The sequence below is a fragment of the Thamnophis elegans genome, chromosome Z (genome assembly GCF_009769535.1).
Source record: "Thamnophis elegans isolate rThaEle1 chromosome Z, rThaEle1.pri, whole genome shotgun sequence".
Classification (NCBI taxonomy): Eukaryota; Metazoa; Chordata; class Lepidosauria; order Squamata; family Colubridae; genus Thamnophis; species Thamnophis elegans.
Genome location: NC_045558.1, coordinates 112,542,664 through 112,567,808, shown reverse-complemented (window position 1 = coordinate 112,567,808; position 25,145 = coordinate 112,542,664). Strand labels below are relative to the sequence as shown.

Genomic DNA, 25,145 nt, shown 5'->3' with positions numbered 1-25,145 from the left:
GGAACCAATACGACTGGGTCTACAAGTATTAAAGCCACACCCACAAAGCTCCTCTCCAGAAATAGACTCAGTTGATTTGCTGTGTCTCCCTATCTCTCTTTGCTAATTTCCTTTACGTTTCTCTAAAAATCCTCAAAATTTCTTCAAACCTTCTAAATTGGCTTCCTCCTAAATTGCTATCTATCAGGCCTCCACTCTTCAAGTTTTTCAGCCTTTGCGAGGCTTTTGCCTCCCTCTGATTTGGCTGCCTCAGCAGCTAACAGCCATGTGGCCAGCCTACGAGGTTCGCCTCAGGCTCTCTTAGTGCCGCTCGTCGCTGTCGCACTGTCCAAAGGAGCTCCAGCCTCTCGCTGCTGCCGCGCTCCGGAAAAAGCCCAAGCCCAAACCTTACTGCAGCCAGATGCCTCAGGGACGATCACTGCGGCCGCGCACGCCGGAGGAGCTTTTTCTAATTGCGGAGGCCACAGAGATCACCTTCCAAGCTGCCACAGTCTGCTCCTGAGGTCTCTCTTCACACCGGATTGGGGAAAGTGGCACAGATTTGGAAAAGACCTGTTAAATTAGGGCACTTTTTTGTTAGAGATAATTTTTATGGGAAGCAGGGGATTGTATAGGGAGTACAAAACTTGCCTAAAAAATGGAAGACTTTCATGAAAGTTGTGTAGAAAAATACAGGAGGTGTTGGGAAAAGTGTGTACAAAATTCATGTGACACCAGGGCCTGGATTTTATGAGCTTTGGGATTCACTGAAAAGTTGAAATGTGTTACTAAATCCTAATAATGATTGCAAATTTTGCCCTTGGTGATATACATTTATCCTGCTCTTGTAATGGTAAAACATTCTTGAGACATTGTTGAAATATAGTTTTCAGCATCTCTTGCTGGACTTGAAATCCAATAATGGGCCTCAAGTTACTTACTGGTCTATTTATATCAAATGTAAACAATAGTTTGGTATTTAGAGTGGACATACACTCTAAATTTATTTTTGTGTGTATGTGTGTGTGTGTGTGTGTATATATATATATATATGTGTGTGTGTGTGTGTGTGTGTGTGTGTGTGTGTGTGTATATGTATATGTATATGTATATGTATATGTAGGTCTCTAGTTATTCGGGTTTTCACCCGCGTAAAATTGGAGATGCCAAGACATCTCCAATTTTACGCAGGAGAATATATATATATATATATTTTCATTCTATTTATAGAATGTTTTTTTGTAATGTGAAAGTTTTTCACCTTAACATATTAATATGTGTCTGGTCAAAGTGCAAGAGTTGTTCACTCATTAACGTTAAGCACATACTGTCGTGTAGTCTTCATATATTTGCTGAGCTAGAAAAACAGCTTTTTCTTGTGGATAATGGAATGGAGAGAGATTAGTTAAACTTTTGCACAATTTTAGTTGATTTTTATAGAAGGAGGGCAAAAAAATAGAAAGAGGGCAAAGAATGAAGAAATAGAATATACATTGTTCAAGAGGCTCCAAATGCAAACATTTTAGCAGCTTGTATATGTTTCCTTGTTTGAATTTAAATTTATCGTGGAGAAGTTAAAATCTTCTTCATAAAAGCTGCTTCATCTCCCTGTGGTTTATATTGCCCAGAGCAAAGTTTTTTTTTAAAAAAAGTTTAGACTGATATCCTACATTGTGAAGGTGGATCTTGATTTTGAGATCTTCTGCAGAGTGATTTCATGCATTGGAGCTGGAGGGGTAGTAGTATAGGTTATAAGCAATCCTCATTTTACAGTTATTTAATGACTGTTTGAAGTTACAGCAGCCTAGTAAATTCTGGTTTATGAACTGTACTCATACTTATGACCATAGCACCACCCTCTCAGTTACATGTTTGCAATTCAAGCGCTTAGCAAATGGCTCACATTTGCTATTGGTTGCAGTATCCTGCAGGAACATGGTCACCATTCCCCCCCCCCCCCAGTTTCCAACCAAAAACCACTATTGGGAAGCTAGATTTGCTCAGTGACCATGTGGTTTGTTTTTACAAGCAGTGATTTGCTTAACAACTGCTATGACAATTGTCATAAAATCAGGCCTGACTTCAGTATCTTGGAAATTCTAGTTCCAGTTGTGGTTATACTTTGTGGATTACTTGCCCCTCAGAGTCCTTGGAATCATGGGTTTGGTTTCCCTCCCCACATGGGTCCCTGCAGGCCCTGGTCTTGCTTTCTGACCAAGGCACTCAGGGACTTGTCTGCTTCTCAGTCAGCTCCAAAACCCAGCAGTACCCAATTTACTTTTCTCTTTTTTACAGCTTCTGAGGGTCATGCCCAGCAGATGCAAGGCTCAACGTCTGCCGTCAGAGACCTCTCTGCAAGTGACTCTCCGTGTCAAAACATACCTGCTTCAATTGCTGTTATCCCTCCTGAAGTAAACAATGTGTTTCACACCACCCAGTCTTGTCTATCTACCATGTCCTTAAACTTACCTTCATTTCATGAGTCCCCCAATACTGTATCAGTCAAAGCCAAGAGTTCCTCTGTTGTTCGGTCACAGCAGCCAAACCCACACCAGCCCAGTGCAAAATCGGTCACCGAACAGATACTTGGCAATTCACACATGACCACATTCCAACCCTCAACTGTTCAGGATGAACTGAAGCAACAAGTGGCCCGGGTTCTGGCCAGGCATCCAAACGGGTTGTCTCTGTTCCAGTTCCGAATTGCCTATAGTGCTGCCTTTAAACAACATTTTCCAGTAGGTAATGCTTCTTCTACCAAGGAACGTCTCCTCGAGATGCCGGACGTTGTTTGTATGAAGGGTCAGGGAGTTCAGGTGTTGCTGTTCCCTGTGTCCCCTGATGTGTCAACTGCAAAACCAGGTATGGCTATTATGGAATTTCCTTAGTTTCCTAATTTGACATTTCTTCTGCATTGTGTTTTTGAAACAGAAAAATAGCTTGACCCCAAGATTCTCCTTCCACACTTTTCCATAAACCACACGACCAAATTAAAACAAAATTATAGCTTTTATTGCAACTGCAAATGTATGAAATGCTTCACAAGCAAGAACATTTCATGTTCATCAGGCACAAGGGGTGCCCATCTTAAATGTGTAGGATAAGAAGAAATAAATGGTTGCTTCTGGGTGCCTTGTCTATTTTTAGGCTGAGGCTGGCACCACCACCACCATTTCAGGAGAAGAATATCCCCACTCTTCCGTAAAGCTAAGGACAAAGAATTTCGGAAAATAGGAATTGGTTGGTTGGGGGGGGGGGTGGAATACAAGAACTAGACATGTTCTATATTTTGATGTTTGGATCTAGGATGGTGAGGCCAAAAGGAAAATGTAAGACTGTAGAACTTTTCTTCTCATTCAAATGCTTATTTAACTGATGGACCATCATTGCTGAAAACAGCTAGCAGTTTCCTAACATCTTGCAATGGAAACATGCAAGTCTATTTTGCAAACCGTAAAATCAGGCACATTACCTTTTAAAAAAAAGTCCCTAAAGTTTTCCTCTACTCATCCCATACATCTATATATGTGATGCAGTCTATGTTACCTTAATATGTTGGGTTTGTTATAGACAAGGTGAAGGCCAATAAAGAGCCAACAAAAGCAATGCAAAGTTGATATGTGAGCATAATTATTAAATGCTCAGAGATATGACAAAATTCTCTCAGTACAGTTTTATCACAAGTTACTTTTTTACAACCTCTTTTCCAGTGAGTATGAAGCCTGAAGTTATTGCCCAATATCCTATAAGGCAGTGGTCTCCAACCTTGGCAACTTTAAGACCTGTGGACTTCAACTCTTAGAGTTCCTCAGCCAGCTTTGCTGGCTGAGGAACTCTGGGAGTTGAAGTCCACAAGTCTTAAAGTTGCCAAGGTTGGAGATCACTGCTATAAGGCACTCTGCTCTCTGGCCTTCAGTGGTACCCGCTACTTTTGTCTACGCACCTTTTAGATAAATGTTTTGTTTTGTTTCTCCCCAGGTCAGCCTGCCTCTTCCAAAGTTGAGAACGTTGCAGTGGCATCTAACCTTGCATTGGTCCATCCTGTACCTGTGACTAAATCCACTGTAAAAACTCTTGATTCCCATTCCATTGGGACACCACACTTAGGCTCCCCTGAAAAGCCAGTAAGCAAGGATTGTTGCATCTCTAAGGACCAACATCGAAGCATGCTTCTGCCCCAATGCCAAGAACAAGAGAAGACCAGAACAAGCTTGCCAGGCTTTTCGGATCAGCTATCGAAAGTAGAAGACATTCCCGTGCTTCCTGGCTATTTTGTGCAGGATGAACCTGCTGCTCCCAGGGCTACCGTGATGCCTATACCTAGGTCCCATCCTTCCTTCTTGCAATATTATGAGTCCATCAGAGCACTAGAAAACAAGAGAAATAAGCCATTCACTGAATTTCACACCCATAATACCCCAGGTGTTGTTAAAATTATGCAAAAGAACACATCTCCTTTGAATGGTCCTGATCCCAAGCTAAGAGCAACCCCTTTCGTTCCACATTACCCTGCAGCTTTACCTACATATCCTCAGGGCACAGTATGCGGTGAGAATTTGCATCCAGGTAAATCTCAATTTACATCTTCCACTAACTCAAAGATTTCTGTTCCATCAGTTGACTCAACACCATCTCCCCCAGTTTTAGTAAAACCTGAAATTTGCTCTCCAAGGAGTACATCACAGAGCTCCAATACTATTCAACCTATTCTTCCAGTACAGCCACCATCTCCATCAGAACAAAGGAATTATAATCATGCTATTGCAGATTTTGATTCCTTATCTGAAGCGCAGATACAATCTAGAGCTGCTCACAATTTCTCGAGTCCTAACTCCTCTGCAAAGAGTTCTACTCCTTCACTGCCTAGAAAGTCCAACAGCTTCTTTCCACCCAGATCCCAACTAGACCACCAATTGCAACAGCCTAACCATGTAAGACTAGATGATCTACAATCTGTTTCTTCAGCAGATCAGAGAAAAGCCTCTTTGGACCAAGTATCTCCTGCAGCCATGTATCAGAGAACACCCACTTATGCGAATTCTCTCGAAACCAGCTCAAACACAGAATCATTCATTGCCTGTTCAGTCGGTGGATCCTTACACGCTTCATCTGTGGTCACCAATGATTCTAGCACTTTGTCATCTGTATCCTCGAGGACAAGGGCAGCAAGTCCATCTTCTTCTCAATTAGACTTTACTGCCGACACATATGATGAAATTGCCTACACTTCTACGATCACCTGTAAATCTAGTCCTTTGTTTTCTGAGACTCAGGTTTCCGCTCAGCAAAGGCAGTATGTCAGGGCAGCTGCTACTGTAATCTCAAACACGGAAACAACAAGCCCCACTTCTTTGTCACCAGAATCCACCACCAGTTCACACCACCAGTTTGCCTATTCTTCTAGCAGGATCACCACTAATTCCAGTGCCCTATCTTCTGAGACTTATGCTTTCACACAGACAACCGAGACAATAATTGCTTCAAGTACAAAAATGGCGAGCTCCATTTCTTCTTTAGATTCTACCACCAGCATACCTTGCCAGCATGCCAATGTTTCTGCCAAGGCCACCAATACTTCTAGTGTTTTGTTAAAGTCCACCGCCTGTCAGACTCCAGATGCTGATTTCGAAGCTAGTTTAACTAATGATCCTCCTAGTGAGAATAATCTCACACTCTCGTCGTCTGAACAGGAGGACCAGTCTTCCCCTCAGCAAAAAGAGCAGGTGCCTGTTAATCCCAACCCCAAAACCTCTGGTAAATGTCTCATCCTATAATAGGCTAGCCTTCAAATGGTCCATGTGAAGACATTTGCATATGGACACTCCCCCCCCTCCCAGGGAGATGAAGAATAGCGTTTTCAATATTCTGCCTAAGGGCATTGAGAGACCATTGTTGTCTACCCCAACCCATGACCACCTATCAACTATCAAATTCAAGGAATTTTCCAAATGTTAAAAATATTGTAATTAAATTGTTTCAGCCATAAAAAGAACTGTCACTAGATTACACACAATGAGATAGCTACCTCAAATGGCACATAACGTGGAGCTGTAGTACAGTACAGAGGAAATAATGATGGGTGCTCTTACAACCATTCCAGTGCCCTCTAGCTGATCTGCTGGCTTTTTATGTGATGGAAGACACCATCAATAGCATTGAGCCAAGGTCAGCTGATTAACTCATTTTCTGAATGAGGAGCAGAAGCTGTGATTTCCCCCCCTCCTCAAGTGGGGATATGCCCTGGGTTGTCTTGCCCAAAATATCACTGTGACATCTTCCTTTTAGTTCTACTAACTAGAACTCTTAACAAAAAACACGACGGTAGAATTGTAATTGTCCAGGGTGTTCAGATTCTGTGCTGGAAGCAGCTTGGTTTGCTGTTGTGCATGCATATAATGATACTGTTGTTCTGTTCCGAAATCATGGGCACAAACTGATTCTTGAACCTTCAACCTTCTTTCTCAGTCTCAGAAATATTAATTCTGAACCAATTGTTTCAACAACTTTTAAAAAGTCAGATTTGCGAGTTGTTGAATGCGTTGCCTTCCATATCTTGTAATGTCGGAGCAGAATGGTTGAAGATTATGCTTTTTGTATTTTCCTCTGGAAGTTCTGCTGAATGGTCTCACATATTATGTTTTGGTAGATTTGGAAAATTTGGACTCTTCTGATTCTAAATTATGACCAAAGCAAAATCTGAAGATATGCTAGAGTTTCTTTAAGAACGAGTGCGGTTAGATTGAATGTGTTGCTTTCTGCTCTCCTGCTTCCCCACATAGGCTGGGTGTTCACTTGCTCATTTCCTGTTTTCCCAGCATTCTTCCCTTTTACCTCTTCAGCTGTCATTGATGTCCCAGGCTGCATATGCCACTGGCTGACCTGTCCTTCACTCTTCCCAATACACTCCCCTTAGCCTCCTAACCTTTTTCTCATAGCCTTCTCTTTTCAATGAGAGCAGATTTACTTTACCTCCTTTGTCTAAACCTGCTGCTGGCTTACTACCAATCTTTTCTAGTTTGCAACTGCCTTTTTTCCACATGCCTATAGAGAAAGAAGTTAACCTCTTAATGGTAGTTATTGCTGAAGGACAAGAATCCAAGAGAATCTATCCAATCAATACTAATTGAAGGCACGTGCAATTTTTTTTTCAGACAAGTATTCTCTCCAGTTTACTTGCTGTTTAGGAAATTAATAATGCATTTTTTTTTGTTCATTGTGTGGATCTTTTGGCTTATATTTTTGTGTCAAATAAAATAAAATATTTAGCAGAGAATATGTTTGGCATGTTTTAATTTCACATGTTTGTTTTATGTAAATGGATGTGGGCAAAAGTCTATAGGAATGGCTCAAAGAGTTAATAATTTTATTAGTATTGTCCTCCCTTTCCAAAAATATGTGCATATCATCTATATTATAGAGAGAGCCAGTGTAGTGGTTGAAGTGTTGGCTTAGAAACCAAGAGACTGGGTTCTAGGCCTCCCTTAGGCATGAAAGTCAGATGACTTTTAGCCAGTCATTTTTCAGCCCAACTCATCTCACAGGGCTATTTTGAGGAAAATAGAAGGCTGGATTATTCAGAGTTAAGGGATAAAATGGCATATATTTGTAAATGTAATAAGTATTGTACAGTAATTTGTTGTAGAAAAATGAGACCATTTGGCACTGGGTTACACATCTGAACCCTGAAAGGATTGGGAACTAATTTGGTTGATAAGCCTTTCAGAATGATGCAACTAGTTGACTTACTGCTGATTTTCGAGAAGTCTGGCTGATCATCTACTTGATTTCTAGAATGAAGAGTTACTCAGAGTTTAGTTTCTGAAAGTTTAGTTTAATGATTAAAGGCATCAAACTAGAAACTGGAAAACCAAACTTTCATTCTGCCTTAGACACAAAGTCAGCTTGGTAACTTTGAGCCAGTCACTCACTCTCAATCCTAGGAAGTATGCAGTGGGAAGCAATTTTCCCAAGAAAAATGTGATAACTAGTCAAGGTAGTCACCAGGAGTCAGCATTGACTCAAAAAACAAAAACAAAAACAAAAACCTCCTATGCTATATATAACATTGTCTTTCCACTTCCCTGTAGTTGATTTTTTTTATTATTATCAAACTTTAAGCACATGTGAAAGCCTATTCCATGTTTTGAGCCATTTGTTAGATTTAATACAACACCATTAGGAATAAGGTAGGAGGAAGGGAGACTCCATTTACATCTGTGTTATAGGATGGTGTACATGTATGAAATGTAAATAAATTGGCCTATACATAGATTCCCATTACACTATTCACTCCATGCCCATTTAGTTTGAACGCTCACCTGCTTTTGCAAGTGATTTCTGGGAGAGGAAAATGATTGCTCATGACTTGTTCCGTGATAGTGATGGCAAGAAAGGAGACTTACACCTAACTTGCTTGTCATTATACACTATGGCTTTTCCAATGTGGGGGATCTGAATAAATATATTTGCTTGAACTGCATTAACTTCAACCTGATAAAATGGTTTGTCTCAAGTCCCCAACCTTTCTTTCATTACCAAATCACATCTCCCACTTCTAATGTCTCATAATAGTAAATGGGTTCCATGAAACCTTTATTAGGAGTTTTCCTATCATGTTCTTCATAAGAGAAACAAGCCATGATGGGAGATACTCTTAAGGGAGATGCTATTGGTCTGGGATCATAATGAACTGTTTTGATTTAAGACAGATAACATCTATGGAGATCAATATAAGTCTTTCAATCTCCAGAATTTCCCCAACAAGAAATGTCAGAAAATCAATGAGATTTGCTTTCCAGGGAAACTATTAGGTTATTCAGCTGAAGCTAATAGAGATTGTTTGAGGATATATTGGTATATAGTGCAGGGCAGTTGCCTAGTAGTGATATAACCAAGTAATTTACCAAATCAAATCGATTGATTGAATGTAACTGGAGGTAGAAAGATTTTCACCACCTAAACTAGGGGTCAGCAACCAAACACTCAAAAGAGCCACAATGGACCTAACTGGAAGTCTCTCATTCAATTCTGGAGCTGATCGGAAGTCTGGTTCTCCCACCATAGGGTCTCTTCACACGTCATCCTTTTTCCTCTACCTGTCATAACCAAAAACCCTATTAATTGTGGAGCTGACCAGAAAACCACCCCTTGCCATAGAGTTTGCTCCTGACACACCATGCTTTCTCACCCCCACCGAAAGGTCATCTCAAATTTGTGGCGCCAACCGACAATGGAGTCACAGCAGAGGGAAGAAAGAGCCATACGGGGCTCCAGAACTGCGGGTTGCTGACCCCTCACCTAAACTTTAGTTGTACCAATGGGTCAAGAAACTGAGTAATTGGGTCTTTAGTGCTCTCTGAGCTTGGTTGTTCTCTTGCAGGCTTCATCAATGATGATGTTTTTTGGGTAGAAACATCTGCAAGAAAATAACCAAGTTCAGAGAGCATCAAGGGCCACTCATTTCAACCCTGCTGAGCTACAAATATTATCCTTTATTGGTACAACCAATTTTGTTGTATTTATTTTGTACAATGACAATAAAGACTACTATACAAAATAAATTCTTTCAAAGTCACACAGTCAAGTGCTGCATATCATTTTTACTAGTCAGATCATAGATGTCAAGCCTGTGTCACATTGCAGGTGATGTTTCATGATGTTTTTCCCATTCGTGGAGCTGGGCTGGATATGGCCTGCGCTTGATGTATCTGTCCCGTGGGTCACCAGCTTGACATCCCTGACATAGTTTTTTTTCAGCTACCAGGCCAGTAGAATACATAATGACATGATAAAAACTGAAATAACCATCAGAATTTTTAATTTAGTTTGGAGTTTTTTCTCCTAGGGCACTAAGGGCCTAAAAATAAAAGATTTACTTCGGCTTTCCAAAGTTTGATGTACCTGTTCTATTTATTTAAAAAAATGTGGGGAAAATATTGGGTGTTTTGCAATTAAATTTCAGTGATGTGAATAGGTACCATATTTTTCGGAGTATAAGATGCACTGAAGTATAAGACGCAACAAGATTTTGAAGAGGAAAATTAAAAAAAAAGTTTTTGTACTCTGTAGACTTTTCAAAAATGGCCTTTTTTAGCAAAAATGGGCCTGTTTTTAGTAAAGAAAAAAGCGCATGCATAGCCTTTAGGAGGTTTATTGAGTGCTCCTGGGGGGAAGTGAGCAAAAGTGGCCCCTTTTTTGCTCATTTCTGCCCCCCCCACCTCCAGGAGCACTGTGGAACCTCCTAAAAGCTATGTATGGCCATTTTAGTGTAGGGGGCAGTGTTTCGGAAGGCAAAAATTGCTGTATTCAGTGTATAAGACCCAGATTTTCAGCCTCTTTTTTGAGAGAAAAAGGTGCGTCTTATACTCTGAAAAATACTATATGTGGCCTTTGAGTTGCCACCCTTATTTTATGAAAACATATTCTTCTAGAATAAATCAGGTCCTAATCTTTGACTCTGCTTTCCATAGACAAGGTACTTTTACAAGTGCCCAAGCTTCAGGATGAGAAATAAAGGCATGATTTGTTATGTTCATGTATAGCAGAACATACAAAATAATGCAATTTCTTGTTTAAAAGACTTAAACAAATTATTCAATATTCTGACAAAGTTACAATGAATGATTCAATGGTGCTGTTATAGCAGAGAGGAAAATCCATCTCTCTGTGAAAAATTCTTCTAGATAATCAATACAAGTCATAAATAGAACATAGAATAATAGAATTGGAAGGGACATTGGAGGTCTTCTAGTCTGACCTGCTGCTTGAGCAGGGACCCAATATTATTTCAGATAAATGCTTGTCCAGTCTCTTTTTGAAACTCTCCAATGACGGAGCTCCCACAACTTCTGAAGGAAAGCTGTTCCATTAGTTGATTGTTCTCAGCATTAGGAATTTTTTTCTGAAAGCCATGATGGCGCAGTGATTAGAATGCAATACTGCAGGCTAACTCACTGTTCACTCGGAGTTCGATTCTGAATGGCTCAAGATTGACTTAGCCATCCATCCTCCCGAGGTCGGTAAAATGAGGACACAGATTGTTGGGGGCAGTATTGTCATTTGGTGCTTTGGAAAATAGTTTGATTCTCTTGTCTTTGTAGGAGCCTCTCAAATATTGGAACACTGCTATCATGTCTTCACTAGTCCTTCTTTTCGTTATATTAGACATACTTAATCCCTGTAAATGTTTTTTGTATGTTTTAGTCTCCCGCCCCGTAATCATCCTTGTTGCTCTTCTCTGCACTCTTTCCAGATTTTCAATATCCTTTTATATTATAGTGACCAGAACTGTATGCAATATTCCAAGGCTTTACTCGCTTTGTAAAGCAGTAGTAGAACTTCACATGATCTTGATTCTGTCCCTCTATTGATGCAGCCTAGAACTGTGTTGGCTTTTTAGGCTGCTGCCACACACTGTTAATTTATATTAAGTGATTGTCCACCAGGATTCCTGTCCCAATTACTGGCATTAAGCCAAGTTTCACATGTATGGTTGGTTTTTCTTGCCTAAGTGTAAAACTTTATCTATGTTGAATTTCATTTTGTTACATAGGGCCCAATGTTCCAGTCTGTCATGAGCTTTTCTTCTGGGGTGTTGGCTATTCCTGCCAGCTTAGTGTTGTCTGAAAAATTGATGAGTTCCCCTTATATTTCCCTCATCTAGATCATTTATGAAGATGTTGAAGATATTTAAGAGTATTGGCCCCCAGATGGAGCATTGGGGTACTCACTGCTTACTTTGCCCCCTCCCACGTAGATGTAGTTTCTTTGAGGGCTACATATTGAGTACAATTCATCAGCCAGTTAAATCATATTCAACATGTAGTCCTCAATGGAACTATAACCTACATAGAAGTAAGTAAGCAGTGTGGTACCCCAAGGTTCCATTGAACAATGTGTTGTTACTCTGCTGTTCTCCTTTAATCTCAGATCAATGGCTAGAGCAGGGGTGTCAAACTCAATTTCATTGAGAGTTGCATCATGATTGTGTTTGATCTCAGGGAGGGCGGTGTGGATGTGGCCAGGATGGGCATGGACAGCTCAACGTCACTCGTGTCAGGGGCACCTATCTTGTGGTGCCCAAGCGCTCTGTCAGCAAAAAATGGGCTTCTGAGCTTCATTTTCGGCAGCAACTGCCTCCTGCAAGCCTCCGCCAGTGAAAAAAGATCTTGGGCGGGCCTCCCACAGCCTTCCTGGCTCTGTTTTCACTAGCAGAGGCACTGCAGGCCAATCCTTTGCTGTTTCCAGGGTGGGCCCATGGGCCAGATCTAAGCACCCTATGGGCCGAATCTGGCCCCTGGGCCTTGAGTTGACGCCCATGGGATAGATGATTGGGGCTGCTGGAAGAGCAAGGGGAGATGGCTCTAAAATTTTCACAAAACGGATTAAGATTTATTGGTGTCCCTTCTTGGCCAACGTCTATCACATCATTCTTTTTTTATTCTGTTTCTCCACCTTACTTTCCAGCTTCTCCTATTATATTTTCTTTTCTCCCTATAGCAAAACTATGTTTCCAATTATCTTGGGTTCTAGTCTCCTATTTGGCCTCTATTTGAAGCATAAATCTAAAGCCATTCCATGTTTTTGGATCAGCATTAGGAATAGTACAGGTATCAGAAGCAATAATATATTAATCTGTGGTTCGTACCAGAGAGGGAAATTTAGCTTAAATTAGCGATATTCTAACAATTGTTTTTTGTGACGTCAGAGAGTTGTTACCATTGTTCTTAGTTATTGCATTTATTTTAGTTGTAAATTATGGAAGTTCTTTGTTTGGTTCCCTACAGAATTAATTAGATACAGCTCCTGTTATAAATTCAGAAGCTTGTCTACCATTAGGGGGGAAACCTTTGGAGAAAAGAATTTCAAGGAATTGTAATGAGTGCTTTAATTTTTCAGTGACACAACAGCTATCATTCATTAGCTGTGACAACTGTATTATCACCAAGGTAGATCACCAGTTTATGGTCAAAATGAATGGTTTCTGATTGATTTTATTTGCATTAGTGTTTTGGGGGAAAACGTTCAGTCTTCACCCAGTAAATTTGTTACTTGAGAATTAAATCCTTGTTAAAACTGAGCTTGATTCTGCTTTAATGAATAGGACTGAGATTCTGTACTGTACTAGTGCAATCCTCAAAGAACTTTTTTCGGAATCATTCTTGAAACATGAACAGCTGTCATACACACCTGCCTGCAAGAATTATAATACATAATAGCATGCCAAATGAGATCAGATTACAATCCTATGCTTAATTTATTGGGGACAGGTTTTATTTGTTTGCTATATTCTATAAATAATATCATTTTATAACATTTATGAAAGAACAATAGCCAACTCAAATCCACAATTGAAACTTTTAAACAGTAGCCTTGTTGGAGGCCTGTGCTTCGCACACTTGCAGTTCAATGGTAATGCTAACTATAACTGCTAATCTTGCCACCTAGTGTAATAATTTGAAACTGCAAGTACAAAGCACAGGCTTTTGTATACGGAAAATTCAATAGTCGGCTGTTATCTGAGTCCAGCCTCTCCCAAATGAGTTTATCTGTTCCATACCATCTGACAGAACAAGTGTCCTTTGTATCTATTAAACAATAGTGATGGGTGAAACCTAGGAAGCACATATTTTCCTGTATGGTTCCTGCCTTTTGGAATATAGTAATAGCACTTAGACTTATATACCACTTCACAATGCTTTTACAGTCCTCTCTAAGCAATTTAAAGTCAGTATATTGCCCCCACCAATATGGGTTCTCATTTTACTCATCTCGGAAGGATGGAAGGCTGAGTCAACTTTGAGTCTGGTGAGATTCCATCTGCCAAATTGTAGGCAGCTGGCAGCCAGCAAAAGTAGCCTGCAGTACCACATTTTAATCACTATGCCACCATGGCTCTTAATGTCATACCCTGAAGTCCGGGGTTTACCATGATGGGGAGGGATGGAACACTGGTGAAGGGGGATGTTGGAACCATAACAATGGAAGCAGCAGATCACCAGGGTTGGGGTGTATAGGGAAGGCTGCAGTAGGGACGGAGGCAGTGATGGCTCAGCTGCGAAGCTGGGAGGTGTGGTGATACAAGGAAAACTACCGGCAGGGATCAGAAGCTCCAAGCAATGACCAGCTGTTCTGACCCGACTATCAGCTGTTTCAGGTCAAGGTATGGCCAGGCAGAGCTTCGCACATGACTGACAACAGGGCAAGACCAACCAGGGACGTGGAGAGGGCATGGCTCCCCTAAACAAAGCCATGCAGGGAGGCAGAATCTCCCATCGCTGACTCTGCATCTTTACAGGCTGCCATTTTGCTGTTAGAACTCAACGTGTGATAGAGTCCGGCTGAATAAAGCCAGTTAGCCTACAAGCATGTGCTATTTTCATACTGGTTTAGGTCCAGAGGTCAGACCACTGAGACTTAATATCATTCCCCTGAAGGTTCAGACTGCCCAAATCATGCACTCTGTTAAATGACCTTTGAAAATCTGTTCTTTCCCCAAGTTCTAGGTTGGGATCTTATATATAGTGTTCTGAATGTTTGTTTGTTTCTTTTTTATTTATAAAGAATTTTTTTATTTTTGAATAAACACAAACAGACAAAACACAGACAAAAAAAAAAACACAAAACCATATTCCATTACAAATTGTAGGAAGTGTGTTGATTGGTTACAAAAACCTCCGTGCATCCCTTCCACAGTCATCACCTACTATTCATATCAAATCATATATTTTAAATCAAATATATTTATATATATTACCATCATCATATCTCAACTTTAATTTGACTATAATTGTTTTTATGTCCTTTTATATAAAATATTCCAGATTTAAAGCAAAACCACATAATGGCATTCCATTAGCTCTTCCCAATATCATCCAGTAACATTACATCTTTATAACATGTTATAAATAAAAATTGGTTATATTTGGATTTAGATTTGGATTTATTTCATTTACATGCCGCCCTTTTCCCCGAAGGGAACTCATATTTAATAACAGAGTTTCTAAACCTCCTTTCATAGTCACCATTTGCAATTTATATCAAATTTCCTTTTATCAAACCAATACATATATATGCATTATTATCATTACCAATTATTTAACTGTATCCATTATCACTTCATTTTATACATAATGCTTTAAATTTAACTAAATTTGACTTAATTTTTTATTATAAGCTTTCAATCTCTGTCTTTCCAGTAATAGTGCAGTCTTATGTCTCTTGCCATTTGTGGCATTAGTATTCTGGTTATTTCTCTAGTAAATTTTGTATGGACCTCTTTGCAACTTATTGCTTATTTCATATCTCGTATAAGCTCCATCTGCTTCTTCGATCAGCTTATCTTTGGTTATCACTAGTGCTTCTGACAAATTTTCTCTCCTTAGTTCCATCAATTCTTCTCTCTTTTCTTCTTCCATACTTTGAAATCTGGGGTAGATTTCATCTATCTCCCCTTTCCATATTACACTCCATTTCCAACGATGCTCAGTTCACTGTCAGTATCAACAATTTTCTCGTCTCTTTGTTTATTTTTTCCTTCAGTTTTTAGAACTCTGACCCCCACTTTCTTCATTTGATGAATATCTTCAATTTTTCTATCAAATTTTACTGTTCTATGATCTATATTCTCCAATCTCTTCTCAATTTTCTCTGTTACTTCTAATAATTTTTTAATTTCAAACATAATCTTTTGCAATGTTAAGGTTTCTTTTTCATGTTGCACCATTCTTCCAACTTGTAAACACTGCCACTCTGGCATTCAAATTTTTTTTTTAAATTTAAAGCAAGTTTATTTATAATCTTTCAAGACAAGGCTTTGTTTTCACTCCACTCCAGCTGTCAATAAAACTCCCGAAGAGCACTAGTATAAACAACCCATGCTTTTCTCACCATCACTCTCTGTAAACAAGCTGAGGAACCTTGAAATGCAAAGTCAAATGATCAAAGAGAAAAAAGAAAAAGACAATATTTCCAAGCCTTCCAAGTCTCTAGCCTCCAAATGGCAGTGTTACTTCCTTTCCCTCCGTTATTACAACCCTCTTTGTATTCCTTTTATATCTTTTTTATATTCCAGGCTTAAAGAAAACAAAATTATTAAATGGAACAAAAAAGACCCATCCAATGCAGCATTATTAAAATAAGGAAAAAGATTTTAATCCATAGGTTTTAAAAAAGAATATAAAAAGTAAAAGAAGAAAAACTAATTAGTTCAATTTAAAGATTTTTTAAAAAGCATTACACACTGTCTAATGTAGCTTAATTTCACTGCTTGTTCTCTTCTGTTTTCAAATTTAATTTAGCTTTAATTTTTTTGGGGGTAATCTCTTTTATAATAATAAGATTTCCTCACCAGATGGACACACTTTCTCTTTCCGTTTTCCTCCCGTTCCGGAGCTATCCCAACTTCAGCAGCTTCAATGGCTGCACTTCTGTCACCAGCAAAAAGAGATTCTCCTGGATCAATCGTGGACTTTGTGGTGTCCCTGAGATCAGCAGGACATACTCTTCCCTGTCACTGTCTCTTTGGGATGGTTAAGGTCCAAAAGGACTGCCCAGTGGCAAAAGTATCGACTGTGATCTTGGAGCTCCAAGATCGCATGTTGTGTCATTATGACGTCAGCTCCTCCTTCCAATATTTGTTTGTTTCGTGTGACATTATATTATTACATAGTTAAACTTTGGTGAGATTCACAGCCTTTGGGTGTGGTTGGTAGCTCAACAGCTTGATGCCTAACCAAGAACCTAGGCACTGTTAAGGTAAGCTCAGAGGATATTATTATTATTATTATTATACAATTGTATCACAGCGGCCAGTTGTTTCGCCGGATTTGGCATTGGTTACTAGTCGGGCCCCACCCAGGGGCCTAGGACGTCGTAACCAATGTTCCCTCTAATTTTTTTTCAGTGTGAGCGGAAAAGTATAGTGTTTGAGCGGTACATTTTCATGCCTGAGCACCTGAATTTTTTTAACAGATGTCACCTAAGACCACAATGAAATCAGTATTATTTGAAACTCAAAGTTATGTTTATTCAAGGTACCCGCTTAATTAAAAGTGTTATATAATATCAGTATCACTTAACAACGGTCCTGTTTAGCAACCAAAATGTTGGCTCAGAAAGTCTGGCTTTTGAAGCACGCAAATCTTAAAGCTGTTGTTACAACACCCTCGCACCCCTAACCCTTTAGAAAAAAAACCTCTGGGGTCTTCAAACCTGACAGCTTTAAGACTTGTGGACTTCAACTCCCAGAATTCCTCCTCCAGTCATGTTGGCTCAGAAACTCTGGCAGTGAAGCATGCAAGTCTTAAAGCTGTCAAGTTACAAGATCCTTGCACCCATAACCCTTTAGGGGAAAAAAACACAGGAATCTTCAAACCTGACAGCTTAAGACTGTGGACTTCAACTCCCAGAATTCCTCCTCCAGTCATGTTGCGGCGACGTCATCTGAGTGGATCTGCTCCATCTTCGGGTTTTTTCACAGGGGGCAGGGCTGCCGCTGAAGATGCCGATGACCCCCCCCACCAGAATAACTCCTAAACATCTCAAGAACTTCGCAGCCATCTCCATACCTATCAGCAGAGGGGACTCTAAAGGTCTCATTTTCCCAGGGACATAAATCAAGGATGAAGAAACCACTCCCCATACCTTCTAGCTCTCCCTCCTTGTACATTTTTTGTTCATTTAGTCCATTTGACCCACTCCTCATTTTGATGAGTGAAATTAAAGTGTTACCCACTTTGGTTCTTTTCGACATTCAGAGTCATTTTCGCTGGCTGGGAAGTCGTTTAAACCCCGTTTATCAGCATTCTCTACCCCAGCCCTGCCGCCTCCCCCTCCTCCTCCAAGAGGACCAGCACATTTGCTGCCCAGCGCTGCAGCCGAGGTGAAGCCGCCAAAGCTCCCGCAGGCGCCCCCGCCCATGGCAGCGGCGGCGGTGCCTCCCCCTCCGCTCGGAACACTTCACCTAAGCAGGGGTGCTGGCGGGAGCTTTGGCGGCTTCACCTCAGCCGCAGCGTTGGGCGGCAAATCCGGCAGTGCTGTTGGGGGAGGAGGAGGCAGCAACAGATATTCCGTTCAAGCAGAAAGCAGGGCAAGGGATGGGAGGAAAGAAAAGAGCCTGAAACGCCCAAAGTGATGGGCTTCCGGAAAGTGGAAAGCGGAGGGGGGGGGAGATACCGGCAGGTCAGACATCCAGGAGAGCCATCTCGGTGCCGCCGAGGCGGGGGGGACGCCAGGTTCTGGGCTGCCTCTGACTCGCCCTCTCCATGGCTCCCCTGGGCTGCAGCAAACCAAGCAACAAAGCAAGCTAGAAGGACCGCCGTTTTTTTTAAATATCTCTCCCAGTCTGGGGAAGTCCTTTGCGGGCGGCCAGTTCTAGCCGCCTGCAAAGGACTTCCCCACGTTTGCTTTGATAGAAATCTCTGCGCGGCAGTTAGAAACCTCTGCGCGGGGGTTTCTTGCCACGTGCACGGCCGCGCAGCCGCGCACCTTAGAGGGAACAGTGGTCATAACGTATTTTCGTAATATGCGTGCAGATCCAAGCAGTGCGGCTTTTTGCATTTGACTGATGGTGATTTTGTCAATTTTTAACTGTTTTAAATGTAATTCCAGTGCTTTTGGAATAGCACCCAGTGTGCCAATTACCACTGGAATTATCACTGCTGGTTTGTGCCATAGTCGTTGAATTTCGATTTTTAAGTCCTGGTACCTTGCAATTTTTTCATGTTCCTTCTCGGCGACCCTGCTATCACCTGGTATTGCGATGTCTATGATTGTGACCTTATTTTTCTCAACCAGTATGATGTCTGGTGTATTATGCGCCAGTATTTTGTCGGTTTGTATACGGAAATCCCACAAGATCTTGACCATCTGATTTTCGGTGACTTTTTCAGGCTGATGTTCCCACCAGTTTGTTGCTGTTTTAATATTATAATTTTTGCACAAATTCCAATGGATCATTTGTGCTACTGAATTGTGCCACAATTTATAATCCGTCTGCACAATTTTTTTACAGCAGCAGAGTATGTGATCAACAGTTTCATCAGCTTCTTTGCAAAGTCTGCATTTGGCATCATCAGAGGATTTTTCGATTTTGGCCTTAATGGCATTTGTGCGGATAGCTTGTTCTTGTGCAGCCAGGATTAGTGACTCTGTTTCTTTCTTTAATGTACCTGTTGTTAACCATAACCAAGTTTGTTCACTGTCCACTTTATCTTTTTTTCCCCCTTTGTTCTGCCAACTCTCCATTCTTGATTTTATCACATCTTTTCTGTATTCTTGTTTCGTCTGTTGGGCCTTCAGTAGATTTTTGTTCTTTACTTCGATTAATAGATGTTCTTGACTTTCTTTTAAATAATCAGCCAGTGCATGTTTTTCTTCTTCAACTGTTTGCTGAACTTGTAATAATCCTCTGCCACCTGATTTTCGGGGCAGATATAGTCTATCAGTATCACCACGTGGATGTAAACTGTAGTGCATTGTCATTAGTTTCCTGGTTTTTCGGTCCAAAAGGTCCAAATCAGCTTGTGTCCAGTTAACTATACCAGCTGTGTATTTTATAACTGGTATTGCCCAGGTATTTATGGCCTTGATTGTATTTCCACCATTCAATTTAGATTTCAAAATTTTCCTAACTCTGTTGGTGTACTCTCGCCTGACAGTAGTTTTTACTTCTCCATGCTTGATGTTATCCAACTGCAGAATGCCTAAGTATTTGTAGGCTTCATTTTCTTTGGATTTAATTAATTGGCCATTGGGCATTTCAATTCCCTCACATGCAGTGATTTTGCCCCTTTTTATGGAAACAGTGGCACATTTTTCCATGCCAAACTGCATTGAAATATCGGTGCTGAATACTCGGACTGTGTTTGTCAATGATTGGATTTCTATTTCTGACTTTCCATAGAGTTTCAAATCATCCATATATAGTAAATGCGAATTTTTTTCAGCTTCTTTGGCTGTTTGGTAGCCTAATTTCATTTTTTTTAAGATTACTGATAGTGGGATCATTGCGATGATGAAGAGAAGAGGTGAAAGTGAATCACCCTGGAAAATTCCTCACTTGATATTAACCATTCCGTAGATCTCATTCCCTACTGCCAACTCAGTTCTCCATTGTTTCATCGCCTTTTCAGTAAAGGATGTAATATTTTTGCTAATGCCAGTTGTTTCTAAGCATTTTATGATCCAACTATGTGGCAGTGAGTCAAATGCCTTTTTGTAATCAATCCAGACCATATTCAAGTTTGTTTTTCTGTTCTTACAATTTTCTAATATCATTTTATCAATTAGAAGCTGATCTTTTGTGCCTCTGCTCCTTCTTTCATTGCCTTTTTGCTCTACTGGCAAGATGTTGTTTGTTTCCAAATAATCCATCATGTTATCTGCAATAATGCCTGTGAGTAATTTGAAGGTTGTTGGCAAGCATGTTATTGGTCTGTAGTTTTCAGGTGTTGTTCCTTTAGTTGCATCTTTCTGAATCAAGTATGTTTTTCCAGTTGTCAACCATTCATCAATTTGGCCATTTTGTAAAATTTCATTCAGTTGCCTGGCCATTATTGCATGTAAACTGGTCAGATATCTGAGCCAGAAACCATGTAATTGGTCCTTTCCAGGTGATGTCCAATTCTTTACCTTTTTAACTCGATTTTTGACCATCTCAGTTGTTATTTCTAATACTTGCATTTGTTTGTTGCCAATGCTTTTCTCAAAGTCATATATCCTTGTTGTAGTCCTTTGCTTCCTTGTTGTAGTCCTTTGCATTTTCCCACAATTCTTTCCAGAATTCAACTGTGGCCTGCTTTTCTGGTTTTTCACTTTTGGTGTCACCATTCACATTAAGACTTTGATAAAAACGCCGTTGGTCTGATCGAAATTGCTGATTTTGTTTATATTGGATGATTCATGCCTCATATCTTTCAATTTTTCTAGCTGTTGCTGTTATCTGCTGTTTTACAATCTCTACAGCTTCATTGATGTTTCTTGTATCCAATCTATATCTTCTGATTAGCCAATCTATGATTTTGTTGTTTTTAAGCCGTTGCTCACGCATGTTCTTTAAGTTACTAGCATCTGCCCTTAATTTTTTGATTTTTTGTTCTAAACGGATTTTCCACTTTGGCTTTGATGCTTTTTCTGTTGTGTGACTAGGTACTTTAATTTTAATGCCTAGTTCATTAGTGACTATTACAGCTGCGCTGTACATTAACTGGTTTGTTTCCAAGATGGATCCCAGTTCAATTGTTGAAAACACTGCATTAACCATTTTCATGATAGGGGCCAAAATTTTCTTAGGCACAGTTTTTAGTGATGGTAAATGTTGCCTTTCCTCATTAAGCAGAAAATGCTCCATGATCTTATCCTTCAATTCTTTTTGTTTTTTAGTTAGTTCATCAGTTAGTTCAGTGATAACTGGTTCTAGTGGTGGTGATGTTATTTCCTCCCCGAGAGCTTCTTCTGGAAGTTCTACTATAATGTCTTTAGTTGTGTCTTGAATATCAGTTATTTCTGCTTGTGATATTGTTTTTTGGGTTTTGCAATTTGCCTGAATTTCCTCATGTTCAACTTCACTAAACACTTTATTCCGTATAATAAATCACCTTTGATCTGGTAGTCGTTGTGCACTAACATTTGAATCTGGATATTGTTGTTTCCATAATTCATGCATTCGCTTTAAATAGCCTCTTTTTTCTGGCTCTGAGTTGTAGTAACAGGCCATTATGGCACGGTTTTCATCTGCACTATATTTTTGTCGTTTTGTTGGCTGGTCCACTTGTAGCCCACTTGTCGACGGATGTCCAGGGACCCCAACATCCGCCACGGCCCTTGTTAACCTGCGCGATGACCGATGCGGTATGGAATTCTTATTTGTTTTTTTCACCATATTGTATGGGTTGGCAGGTTTTTTTTTTTTACGGGACCAGATGCCAACCTGACCCCAACCCTCCTCCTTTCTCATCCGGGCTTGGGACCGGCAACGGCGGAGTTGTTATTATTATTATTATTATTATTATTATTATTATTATTATTATTAAGAAATTGTTTGTGGTTTTAATCTGCAAGCTAGAATCAGTACTGAGTTGGACAGCCTTATGTATTTGATTCATAAATACATAATTGCATGTATCATCATCATCAATGGTAGGATTTAAAATTCCTGGTATTAACTCATTTATTGGACTTACTCCTAACCTCAGAATTGCTGCTGGTGTGCATGCAGGTTAGGCTAAGACTGATCTCACAAATTTATTCTGGAAAATTTATAATTCTTCTAGCTGATTAAAAATCCAAATTGGGGCTGTCATATATCAATTATGAGATTGTTATTCCCTGGAAGATTTAAAAAATATGTTGTACTAACCATTGCCCTTTTGAGTAGAAGAAGAAACAAATGGCTCTCATTGATCTCATGGTTGCTGTCCTTGTTGATGCTATATATGTACTGTATATTAGGAACTTGTCGCTAGATTCATTATGTCTCTTTTTAATCCAATTGAATCAGTCTAGTTTAGAAGAAAAAACAACAACTATTTTTTGTTGACTGATATAGAACAACATGGAACAAAACAAAAAGCATTGTTTGCAAGGGCCACAGCAAACATATGAAAGCATATGAAAATTGACAAATGGCTAATATTAAAAGAAATATGGTATGGATTGTTGCAACTTTATATGAATTTTTCTAAAACCTACGGTTTTAAATAAATATATACTCTACTACTATATTTCATTTATTTGTGAAAGCAGGAAAAAGCAAGCAATGATTCTGGCTGTCCAGGAGATGTCACAACTGTCCAGCAGATGTCACAATTGTATATGCCTTAATTCACTAAATTACAATTGGAAAGTTCTAATATTTCCACTTCATTCCTTTATCTGAATTTCAAAATGTTGGCACACAATTCTGTGATGAGAAGTATTTTGTTATTGTGGGAATACTGTATTTTTGGTTTTTTTTACTTCCTTCCTAAGTCAGTTCCAGTCAATGCTGGGGGAAGGGGAGAGAGAAAACATTTCTGTGGAATTCTTCCAGACTTAACACTCTCCCCACTCTTGTTTTATATCTACAGAAAGTTTCTGGATAAGGGGAGTTTGGGATCAGAGATCAGCTATGAAGATACCTATGATATGCCTGACTGGGTGTCTGAGAAAGCTGGATGGTATTCAACTAATATCATTACAATTCCGGAGTACAGTTTATAATCACCCAGTGTGATCTCATACTGTGGCTGGCGATCTACAGGTGTAAAGGTAGTTATTTGATCTTTTTTTGGGTGCTAGTTGTATAGAGATAATACACTGGCCATTGTGATATGTGGGCAAGTTTGAAACTTACATTGTGACATCATGAAATCTGCTCCTTACATACTTGAATTTGCAGTTTTCACTGTGATATCGCAATGTATACAACTTCTTTATGACTTTGTGCTTTGGTACAGAATCCTATGGCTAGAAATCTTGATTTCCATTGGAGAAAGAAATTGATCACTGTGCTGTTTCATAAAATCAATTCGTCTTTATTATGACTTTATGGGGAACAAATGCAAATATTTTTTTAAAAAATATTCTAAAAGACAAATTTCAGATATCAGTAAATAAAGGCATTAGATGACCAGGCTCCAGATATAGCTAAATTTAAAAATCTTCTAAATAAATAAACATACTTTCCCTCAAATTATTACAAAGTGATTGATTTAAAGATATTGTTATGACAGTATCATTTCAAATATTTTACGAAAGAATGTTTCAACACTTACTTTTAAACTAAAATTCTTCTATAAAGATAGATATATTTATGATACTTAGTGTCAAAATCTAATCTACACCTCAGAAGGGCACATATGTCTAGATGCTCCCATTCAAGCGTTTTATTTATGATATATTGAATAATTGTCAAGATCTTATGGGGAAAATAAGTAATAACCTTCCTATAATGTCCATAAAAATTGATATTCAATTAAATTCCATTCCACATAAATTTACTATGAACACAGAATAACATTTTTGAAATTCAAATCTTTTTCATGGAAAGATAACTTTATTTTAGCAATGACATTCTTGAAGATCTATCTTCAATATATATATTTTAATAGTTTGCTGTTAACAGCAGAATGCCTCTTAAAATATAAATCAATGCAGAGTGATAATCCTACTGCAAATAAAATTTTAGTTTATCTATTAACATCCATTGCTATTACTTTTGCTGTTGATGCAAATGATAAATCACAAACTGTTTAATAAAATAAGATTTTGCTTGGCTTCCCTTTTAGAAATCTGTCATTCATTAGGAAGTTGCTGCTAGCTGCATCATTAAATCTCTTTATGGCAATTGGATGTTGTGATGTAGTGTTAATTCTAAGAGAAATTTGGGATAATGTAGTCCATATATAACAATTATTTTATCTCATGGCATAGTAATTTGGGAACATTAGAGGGAACTACAGGCAATTATCAACTCACAACCACAATTAGGACCAGAATTACCATTGCTAAGAGAGGCAGTTAATTGTTAAGTGAGTTATGCCCAATTTTGCAACTTATTTTTGCCATGGTTATAAAGTGAATCATGCAATTGTTAAGTGAATCCATGACTTCAAAGCTGCCTGGGAAGGATGCAAATAGTGATCACATGATCCCAGGATGGTTCAACCATAATCAATACATGCTGTTTGCCAAGTGATTCTATACTGAAAAAATTGTGGGGATCTTGTGGTGGTTGTAAATAAGAGGACTGGTCATAAGTCAGTGTTGTAACTTTTAATGGACACTAAAGAAATAGTTGTAAGTTGAAGACTATCTGTTTGGGCAGTAATAAAAAAACCTCAATTCTTAAATATATAAAGAAACATCTACTTTTTTGCATATATTAGTTCGCATATTGAAGGCTTTGAAAGTCTCTTTCTGAAAGTGAATGTGTAAACCATATAAATATAGAGATTCACACAATTCTCAAAATTGTTTGCCAGACTGCAGTCCAGAGGTGGTATTCAGCAAGTTCTGACCAGTTCTAGAGAACCATTAGTGGAAATTTTGAGTAGTTTGGAGAACCGGTAAATACCACCCCTGATTTGCCTCATCCCCATCTATTCTCTGCTCCTGAGTTCTAGCTGATCAGGAGGAAATGGGGATTTTGCAGTAACCTTTCCCCAGGAATGGGGAGGTAATGGGGA

At 39.3% G+C, this 25,145-nt stretch overlaps 1 protein-coding gene across 4 annotated transcripts in view; it reads left to right on the top strand.

The window, feature by feature from the left end:
• The window catches only part of LOC116520846 (mucin-4-like), a 33,575-nt gene extending 26,323 nt beyond the window's left edge, over positions 1–7,252 (top strand). For all 4 annotated transcript variants that reach the window (XM_032235257.1, XM_032235256.1, XM_032235258.1 and 1 more), the window contains 2 exons: positions 2,275–2,841; positions 3,958–7,252. In XM_032235257.1, coding sequence (XP_032091148.1) covers positions 2,275–2,841; positions 3,958–5,753 — 2,363 coding nt within the window. In that variant the 3' untranslated portion in view covers positions 5,754–7,252. The remainder of the gene's footprint in view (positions 1–2,274; positions 2,842–3,957) is intronic.
• The last annotated feature ends 17,893 nt before the right edge of the window (positions 7,253–25,145 follow it).